Source organism: Bidens hawaiensis, unplaced genomic scaffold, assembly GCF_021521415.1.
Source record: "Bidens hawaiensis isolate Kalapana, Puna unplaced genomic scaffold, B.hawaiensis_p1.1 tig00013628_1, whole genome shotgun sequence".
Taxonomy (NCBI): Eukaryota; Viridiplantae; Streptophyta; class Magnoliopsida; order Asterales; family Asteraceae; genus Bidens; species Bidens hawaiensis.
In genome coordinates this window covers 255,251-265,887 of record NW_027492157.1, presented here as the reverse complement: position 1 = coordinate 265,887, position 10,637 = coordinate 255,251, and the positions used below count along the sequence as shown (strand labels likewise).

The 10,637-nt window shown below is 34.3% G+C and overlaps 1 protein-coding gene across 1 annotated transcript; it reads left to right on the top strand.

The window, feature by feature from the left end:
* Positions 1-1,927: 1,927 nt before the first annotated feature.
* Positions 1,928-9,529, top strand: LOC143544546 (tropinone reductase homolog At5g06060-like). Its single transcript, XM_077036629.1, has 5 exons — positions 1,928-2,069; positions 2,144-2,351; positions 8,406-8,622; positions 8,707-8,813; positions 9,287-9,529. Exons 1-5 carry the CDS (start codon positions 1,966-1,968, stop codon positions 9,473-9,475), a joined length of 825 nt encoding a protein of 274 aa, XP_076892744.1. The 5' UTR covers positions 1,928-1,965; the 3' UTR covers positions 9,476-9,529.
* Positions 9,530-10,637: the final 1,108 nt, after the last annotated feature.

Genomic DNA, 10,637 nt, shown 5'->3' with positions numbered 1-10,637 from the left:
TTTCGTTACGGTTATTTGCGTTTTTTTTTTTCAATTCTATGTAGAAATTGCAAAAAAAACATTTTTAATAAAAATGCATATTTTAAGCTTTTATAAGAATGTATTAGAGTAGTACATGCATATTGAATTCAAAAAACAAAAAATAGGCACGTGTTGCGTGGAATTATACGAATACAAAGTTGCTAAATAGAGTTTAAAATTCAACAAAATACTTAATTAAAAAAATAACAACTGGCTTAACTCATCTTTGACCCTATGTTTGGATGGTTAACACATCTTTTGACGATATGTTTGGAGACCTAACACATCGTTCGCTATGTGTTTGAAAGCATAACACATCGTTGACTATGTGTTACCTAACTCGTCAGCAGAACTACCTAACACATCGCCGATGATACGTTAGAAGAGACAAATAAGTTATTTTAAGAGTTTTCTGTTTTTTAAATGGCGGTCTTGGACTCTTGGGTTTATTCCCAAGCAAATAGGTTAGAATGATGTGACATTTGTCATTTTAAAAAGAGAAAAAAGAAAAATCAAGGGTTCATGTAGGGTCTTGAATTAAACATTAATTTAAATAATTAAAATTTAAAAAAACCTAACAAGGCATGAAGAGACAACATTAGTTTTAACTTCTAACCAATGTTTTCATAATTGGACTAGACACTAAACCGGACACGCTACTGGTTTATTGGTCGGACCGGTTGGCTCGGTTAAGAACCGGATAACACTATAAATTATTTAAAAATTATCTATAAATTATTTAAAAATTATACGATACGTAAAATATTACAAAATAAATCAAGATGCTTAGGGAAAATAATAAGAAAAAGACTATAATCAAATTTTAAACAACTAAGTTATGCATTTTAGTCTATAATTCTAGGATATGTTGTGAACGATTCTAAACTCCTTAAACAATATTTAACACAAAGACACCGTTTTATGTTTATACTTTTCACAAAGACATCGTTTATGCTTATAGTTTTCAGTAGGGATGTGCATGAAACTTAAAAAAACAATTCGAAATTGAAGAATCTAATCGAAACATAAACCGATGGTTAGGTTTTATGTTTTCGTAAAAACTGAACATCAAGTTTGGTATTCATTTTATATGTTATAAAACCGAGAAAACAAATCCAAACCGAATATCTAGATTTTCATTTTTTATTTTAAATAATTTGTAATTACTTAATAAATATATAAATCAAATTTTTTTGCTCAATATATATTAATAAATTAATTGTAATACAACAAAATGATTTAGACTTAAAATCATTATTTTGTGTCAAACCGTTTTGTTTTCTCAAAATTTTTATAGCTCAAATGGAACAACCGAAAAAAACTGAAACTAAACCAAGACTAAAACAAAAATCAAAACTAAACGGTTTTAAAATTCTAAAAACTAAACCATACACAGACCTACTTTTAAAATTAAAATAAAATAATAAAAATATACTATAGTCCATGGTTCAGTATGGGACAAAACAAAATTTATATCACTTTGATTTTTGGTTGTATTTGTTTTTCAGTTTTTGTTTTATTTTGAATCAACAAAGGACAAGTTTTACGATAATACTATATTTATAGAGGTGACAATTCCAATGTGATGCGTCTACTCATGACAAGTGTGTATTTTATCTTTACAGTTAACTCACGAATTGGGTTGAATCAGAAAAGAAAGTCACATAAATGTATATTTATTAAACAACAGTTCGCAAATTAAAAAATAATAAAAATAAAAAAAAAATATTAATTTATGGCTGTTACCCCTTTTTTTATCATTTATTAAATGCTTTCTTACCATTGCATAATACTAAATCAAATTAGGATTATACCTATCATTTTTAGAAGTTAGATAATTATTTTAAACAACCTAAAATAGTATGATATTATATAATTAGTTAAAAGATAATTGAAGTATGGACCCAAGTGGTTGTGGTTTATGAATATATACCCCACACACACATGCTATGGTCCGTAGAATTAAAGAGCATGTCGACCAGCCGAGAGCAGCGGTGGTCTCTCAAGGGCATGACCGCTCTTGTCACCGGCGGCACTAGAGGAATTGGGTTAGTTCATACCACGATCATTTTGCATTCATGTTGATCATGGGTTTATATTATATGTATGTTAATTCGTATAGTTATGCAATAGTGGAGGAACTAGCAGGATTTGGTGCTGTTGTGCATACTTGTTCCAGAAACCAAAAGGAGATCGATGAACGGCTCGAAGAATGGAAAGGCAAAGGGTATGAAGTAACCGCGTCTGTCTGTGATTTATCGTCTAAACAAGAAAGAGAGGAGCTCATCAATGTCGTCTCTTCGGTTTTTAATGGCAGACTCAACATCCTTGTAAGTTGTACATATTTTCGGGCACTTAAAACGTTAAGAACTAGTTGATTTTGTATTATATGAAGGCCTGCTCTTGCGGGGTACCCACCCTTAAGTATAGGGTCAAGTAACCCTACACTTTTCTTATATATATATAGCAACTAGTTGCCGTAAGCGATTGTTTTAAAAAACTAACATTGAAACTACACTCGCCATTAAAATGGTTGAAAGAACCAAATCAAATCGAAAACCTTATATTTAGACTCAAAAGGTCCAAAAATACTTGGGCCGACTCAATTTGGTAAAAACAATTCCATCATGCGGGAAAAAAGAGCTTTTGAATTAGATGAAAACGTTTATGGGTCCATCACTGCACACATGTACTACTTAGGAATGACAAAACTCGAACCGAGTCGAGTTTTAATGGCCTTGAGTATGAACTTATGTATATAAAGTAGAGCTCATTTAATAAACAACTCAAAAGGGACATTCAGTTGCATAGCTTTATCAGCTGATCAAAAGAAGGCTATAAGTAAATAACTAATAAAGTATACACAAGTCAAGTCGTGTTAAGTCCAAGCTCAAGCTTGTAAAATCATCGCTATACAATCAAGCTTTCTTAAATTAAACTAGCGTAGCTCAACTTAGCCTTGACTATGCTCGTCTGTAGCTTTGCTAAACCTTGTTGGAGTTTGATCAGAGTAAAATAAGCTAGAACTCAATTGTATATCAAATACTCTTGATATTTGTCACGACTAGAAACATTTGTTTTCTATGCTTATTTTAGTCGGAGTTGCGTGGAAAATAGATGTTTCCGACAATTTTATGATTTAAGGTTAATCTTAATTAAATTTCTACTTTTCCGACAAAAGTGTTTATCTAGTTTTTCTTTTTTTTAATTTCCTACACTATATATACAAACGAAAGTTACATTATACATAATTTTTTCAAAATGGTGGGTTCAATTCTTGAAAATATAAGGTTTGGGGGATTTATGGTGGAGAAAATTTGCTATTAAAAAAACAATTTTAAAGAAAATTAAAAAACAAAAAAACAAAAATCCAGATTATATATACTTATGGTTATAGTAAAATACCAAAATCATTGAATAATTATATTAGTACATATCTTGTCGCAAGTTTGCCGCGAAGTTAAAAGAGTTTTCTCGTGGAAAAATGGAAACAAATATGTAGGATGTTGTGACAAAGTTTTTGTATCTGAATTTCTTTTTTTCAAGGAAAGGAAGCCTTTTCCTAGTAGTGCCGGTTCAAGTAGAGGTGTAAATAATGGTTAACCAATTTCTACAATACCCTTAACAGAGGCCGGTTTTTGATTAAACAGACAATACAAGTTATTGTCAGTAACTGGTTTTGATTCCTAACCGATTTTCAAAGAAAACATCAGTAATCCGTATAACTTATTAGATTAATAATCGAATGATTAATCTATAACTGGTAAAAAAGCGGTTTTCTGATGAAAAAAGACAATCATTTATATAAAATTTCATAAATAAAAGATTAAAAGATATTATGTTCTTATAAAAATCATAATTTTTTATATTAAATATCTTTCATGGTGGTCTTGTCATCGTCTTCGTTTTCACATAGTGAGTATTGGTTAGCCCGTGTGCGGTGTGCATGTCCTACGATCGTAAACGAGTTCCTCATTGGATAATGGAAACGGCCTCTCCGACTTCCACTTCTTCATGTATATGATCTTCTTCTTACATGAGGTGTTTGCCTTTGAGACTTGTAACATCTTGAGCACGTTCCATTGTGTCCAAGTGGTCTTTATGGAAAACACGCATTTCCATTGAAGTTAGAGTGAGCCTCGTTCTCCGTATTGAATAAAGCCTATCAATAAAAGAAAATGCATAACCCGTAAGCGATTGGCGTAGCGGCAAGAACGAGATAATGAGTTCCCACGACCAACCCAAAATATGAAGTTCTATCAAATCTTTGGAGCCATGGCGGGTAAGAAATTGATTCCACTGTACCTCCCAAGTTCGTGAATTGGGATATTAACCCTTTGTCGTTTACTCACATCGTTCTTCACATCATTTTTTAAAAGTTATAATTACGGTATGCAATTGGAAGTTGTTGGTCTTATCGGTTCATTATGTTACACGTCCAAACATCGATAGTCCGCAATCGTATTCTCAAGTCCACATACTCCAACTCATGTCATATTTCACAGTCCAACCCATTGTGTTTTTCAGCCACGAAATCATTCTAAGACAGGGTCACAACTGGGGAATGATGAGCATTTTGTCTCATATACCCGTACTCGTACCCGTACACGTACATGTACCCGTACCGATTTAACCTATTCGATATGGGTATTGGTACTCATTTTTGTAGAATTTTGGTACAAGTATAATCGGGTACAGTACGAGTACATTTGGTATTTTGTACATGTTTGGAGTATGGTTTAATTGAGATTCTTCATATTTAATATATAAAATAAATTCTCCAAACATGTTATATTGAACAAGTACCAAACGTTTATTTAAAATTAAATAATATAACATCCAAGACTTGAACCAACAAACAAATCACTTAAAGTCGGCAACTGAATTAGGGTTTTTCAATACTATCTTATCATTAAATCGACGACCAATTTGGTACTTGTACTAATTTGATACCCGTCACGTACTTGTGCAAGTACCGATACTCGGACTAATTCAGGTTGTTTGCTATCGTACCGGTACCGGTCGAAGATTTGGAGATAAAAAAACAAAGTGGTACAAAAACGGGTATGGTACCAAAATACCCGTACCATACCGAAAAATTTGGTACGAATATTGGTATGTGTTTCTATTGATTTTTTTGCTACGAGTACAATGGAGTAAAGCTACGGGTACGAATACAGGTAATGTCCCACGCTCATTCCTAGTCACAACCATTCTAATGATTCTTTTGCAATTATTACACATTTAGAGCATTCACATCCTATCCCCTAAATTTATGTGAGGAGAGTATGTAAATTATAGGGTGAGATTTTGAGTGGTTGTTAGTGTAAATTATAGGGTGGAGAGAAAAATGTAGTGATTTTTTGTAAATTTTGGGAAACATTTGGGGAACATGTTTGCCCCTATTTATTTTTTAATATTTGTTGGATTGGTTGTGAGTAGAAGGGAGAGAAAACTGTAATAATAAAGGTATAAAAAATATTATTTAATTGAACAGGAGAGAGAAATGTAGTGTTTTTTAGTGTAATTATAGAGATAAGGATGGGGAATGGGATGGGAATGCTCTTACACTGCCAATAATCTTGATTTGACCAAGTTTCTAGAACCAATAAAAGTAGCCCCTCTCTTTTTTTTTTAACGGTCAACTAAGTAACGTTGGGTACCCCGTACGCGACCCCCATTGGCTAAACGTAGCCCAAGCCGGCCACTAGTCCGGACGGACAGAGCCCCTAGTGGTCCACCTGTTGAGGGATTCACCGGATAAAACCCGACCCCCACGCCCGCCAAACGGCACGACAGCGAGGAGCCAGTAAAACCGGGTGAGATCAGGTGTCGAACCCTGGCAAGTCAAGGTCATCCCTCATATCTCCCATATAAGTTGATGGTAGTGAGGTTTGATCCCCCTATCTCTCACTTGTAAAGTGAGTGCTCCACAATTGAGCCACAACCAACTTATAATAGCCCCTCTCTATGATAACAAAAACCAACATACAAAATTGTAATAATCAAATCAAATTCAAAATTTTAAACCCAAAAACAAACATTTTATTATAAAACACAAATTAAAATCCAAACACAAAAGAAAATGAAAAAAAAATTCAAAGCAACGTTGCAAATGCAACTAGCCGGTCGCCATAGACGGCCGGAAAATTCAAAGCCGGCTCTGACATATATGGAAACCAACAGTCTTAAAGTCGTCGATGCTATAGACGGTCCGCGGAACTGAAAACGGCATCCCAATGGTCACGTTCCCAACATGAGTAACTCAAAACCTTCAGATCCAAATCTGTCGCCGCCACATATGGAAACCAACAAACTAAAAGTCGCCACCGCCAGGGACAGCCGGAAGGAGACGAACATCCATTTGTTCATTTGTCTTTGTTAAAATACCATTGGACTGAAACCAACATATTCAAATCCACCACCAACATAGACGAAAACCAATTTAGGCTAAAAGGCGCTGCCACCAAGTATGGTCGGAGCCGCCGACAATGGCAGGCCAAGAGCCACCACCTGTTTGTTTTCATCTCTCTCTCTATATAGACAGTTGTAGATCCACCGCCGTATGGCAGAAGGTCGACAGTTGCCGGAGATGGAATGTAGAGAAGTTAAAGAAATGTTGAAGTTGAAGATGAAAGTAAGATGGGTAAGAGGAAGAGAAGAATGTAGCATTTGCAATAAGCTAGGTGTCAGAAATGGCAGGAGAGAAAGACAAGTAAAGAATGAGTTGGCAAAACAAAGAAGCTGTCAGGACTTGTACTATATGCATGAAAATGGCTATAAGTAGAACAGTGGAGTTGATTCTGTGAGAGACCCTCTACTTTCAAATTAATATCTAGATATAATTAGTAAAGTACCAAATAAGTAGTGAGATGATACACTTTCGATAAATATTTAGTTGAGGTTCTTAAAATCCTCAACAAAATGGTGCAATTTTTGAATATTTTTGTAAGACTCGTTAGAAAATTTATCAACATACCTAATTGGAACAATTGAAAAGTAGGGAGGCTTTGACGACTCATGTCATAAGATGTATAATATTTATGTTCAAGCACAACTCAATCCTATATTCAATGAAAATCTTCGTCGTGTTTGACGCTCTAAATCTTGCTATATGGAGTGAGTTAGGAAGCAGAACCTCTTCGTTGATTCCTAACATTAATAGCTTATTCAAAAAGTTTTATAGAGTAAGACCGTTAGATCAATGTCTTCCGTCATCGTCTGCTATAACCTTCAAGGAAGATGAAAATGACAAAAGATATGATAAGGAATTCATCGTCTAATTGAATCTTACCCGCTAGGAAATGCTTCACTTATAGAGAGAAAACGCATAAAAGAATGAAATTTAATCAATGGCAAGATCATCATTGATTGTAAACTTCCTTTTTATTGTGTTAGGCTATCAATCAATTTTCACATTGAATTCCACCTTATAGTTGGTCCAAATTTGGACCTAAAAAGTGGACATTCATTTCTTGACTAGGTTTTTCATATTTTGTAGATCTCTCTTTACTAAATCTATAAATATCCGTGGACATTTTTTTAAAATTATCCACCATATCACTTATTTCCTTAACGATAGTCCGTCTTTCACCACTAAGTTAATGTTGGGTTGTATTGTTGGGTGCAATACAATCAATGACTATGGAAAAAAAAACCAAAATCGCAAATAGGTGGATATTTTCATATTAATTTTTGAACCGCACTTGTATTGTATGAAGCGTAACAAAAGATTCTAATGTAAAATAAACTTTCCCCGCTAGGTGGATTTCAAAATAATTCAAACATAATAGTACACTTTATCATTTGCCACATATCTGGATTAATCCAATATTGTACGATAACGTAATTATACGATTCTAGTAAACCCTATACCAAACATCAGTTATTAACTTAAATTCTCAGAAACAATAACTAATTGTTATTTTATCTTTTTTTTTTCATTTATTTAAACAGTTGGTTGTAAGGATAGTACGACTTATGTGTTTCTAACGAGGTTGAAGCGCTTTTTGAATCGTCCTTGTTAAGCGTTGGTTGCCAAAATGATCGAACGAAAACCCTTCTTGAATAACAAAATTGGCAAAGCCTTCACGGACCGTCTCGACTTGGAAATTCCAAATGCCTCCCTCACTTGACATTTGTGCTTGCTGATCATGGCTTACTAGTTACAACTTGCACCTTTCGAAGCATTGTTGAGAAAGTTTGACACCCAATTCGAATCACAAGTATATGTAAAATATAAACAGACTTGAACCCAGAACTACATATTTTTAAATACATGTACAAAATTGTGTATAATCCCGTTACTTGCTATGCTGTGACCACTAAAGTAAATATATACCAAAGCTCTTTGTGTACTAATGTTGATTCTTGTGTATTATTAGATTAACAATGCTGCATCGACGCTTCTTAAGGATGCAACAGATCATACACTCGAGGATTATGCATCTATAATGAGGACAAACTTTGAATCACCCTACCATTTGACTCAACTTGCACATCCGCTGCTCAAAGCGTCAGGCAACGCTAGCATAGTTTTTATCTCTTCGGTTGCCGGCTTGATGGCCCTTCCATCCATATCTGTATATGCAGCATCTAAAGGTGAGTTATCATATTCTTTAAAAGTAGTTTGATTAAATGATCGAATGAATAGATATCACCGGTTTGGTGCTTGATTTGTCGCAGCTGCTATCAATCAGTTAACCAAGAACTTGGCTTGTGAGTGGGCCAAAGACAATATTCGCACCAACACTGTTGCACCATGGGGTGTTAAAACCACCATTCAGAATACTGTAAGTTCCATGAAACCGTACTCTTAACCGCACTCATTAAGATTGGTGAATTTCTCAGAGGAACCTAATACAAAATTTATAGCTTTGGGTTTAATCTAAATGAGTGTGGGTTTCTGATCGTGTCCACAAACGCGTTAGCTAAACAGGTAGTGTTTGTGTCGACTTAGCAGATCATTCACGGGTGATTGACCCTTTAAAATCGTTTTAAAGAAATTAATATGCATATACGTACATTGGTTATTTTATGCTAAAATTTATAAGATAAAAGTGAAAGCAGCAGTTTTATAATTTAAATACAATTATTTTATTTATCTAAATCAAATAAATTTTTAACCTAAGCTGATTATATATGTTCATGTCACCGGCAAAAAATATTTTTGTGTCAGGTTCAGTGTATGACTAGATTTCCGGTTTTGGGTCCTCGTTAATTTTTTGTGTTCGTATCGAGTTTAATGTATCCTATTACGAAGCAGGTTGAGATCAATGACAAAATTATCGAAGCCTATGGCCCATTAATGGCGCGCACACCACTTCGACCCATAGCAGAACCGGATGAAATATCACCATTGGTTGCATTTCTTTGCCTCCCAGGGGCATCCTTTATTACTGGACAAGTTATTGTTGTGGATGCTGGATACACAGCTGGTGGTTTCAAATCTTAAAAACATAGAAGCTGAAGTTACATTTATATGAGTTTGGGCTTTGTTAACAGTTTCAATATATGATTATGCAACACAAATATCACTATAATATGATAAAAAAGGATTTTATAATATATTGTTGTTGCTAATATTGCTGATGGTTTATTAGGTTTAAATGAAATGTAAGCACTGCATCTAGGTATAAACGCATGCCTTGACAAACTTTAGGTTAGCAACAAAGTTTATGAAACTACACCTCTATTTCGGGTCATTTTTCCATTTTTATTCTGCATGCCACATCAACGTCATTCCACATTTTTTTTCTAATTTATACATTTTTTATTACCAAAAATCATGGTATCATCCCACTTTCTTCCATTCCTTCCCAAAGCCCATAAACCACTAAAAAATGGAAACCAGAGAAACCGGCTTGTACATCTAGGATTCCATGGAAAAATTCCGAGACAAACAATGGGGATGATATTCCCGTGAAAAAATACCCAAACTCCACTCCATATGGTCTAAATGAACAGTAACATACTACAATGCAGGAACCAAACAAGCACAAACTGGGCTATTTCGTGTTCTATTCATTCAACTTTAATTGTCGCATAAACTAGTACAAACACATAATGTTTGTTTGTTAATAAAATGGACAAGATCCATTAGTTCGTTAATGTTTCAAACAAAAAATAAATCTATAATAAAATTTAGTATTTTTAAGCTTAAATATCAATTTGATGGATCACTGTGATAAAATATTTACAATAGTATTGTAGCTGAAATTTAAGCATTAATTAGCATCGAAGTATATATATGCATGCCTTGGTACCACTGCTGGTGTAAGCGAACTATACAAATATAAACTGACCTATATATTCTCACTACAAGAAATGTTAGCAATAGGGGCGACACTATTAGCGGCGACCTTCAAATTGTCGCCACTATGACCTAAAAGTGTTATCGCGGTGTTTTCCCTCCACCGATCTCCTTTTCTCACTTTATCCCTCACCCAAAATTTAGATTTGATCACTCTTCTTTCACTCTCAAAATTCCTTCACCAATTCAAACCCTAGCTCTCCCAGTCCTCTACCTGAAAAACCCTCCCATCTCCACACCATGGCAACTACCTCCGATTAACCACTGTTGGAACGCTTCGTAACCACCACAGCTTTTGTACACT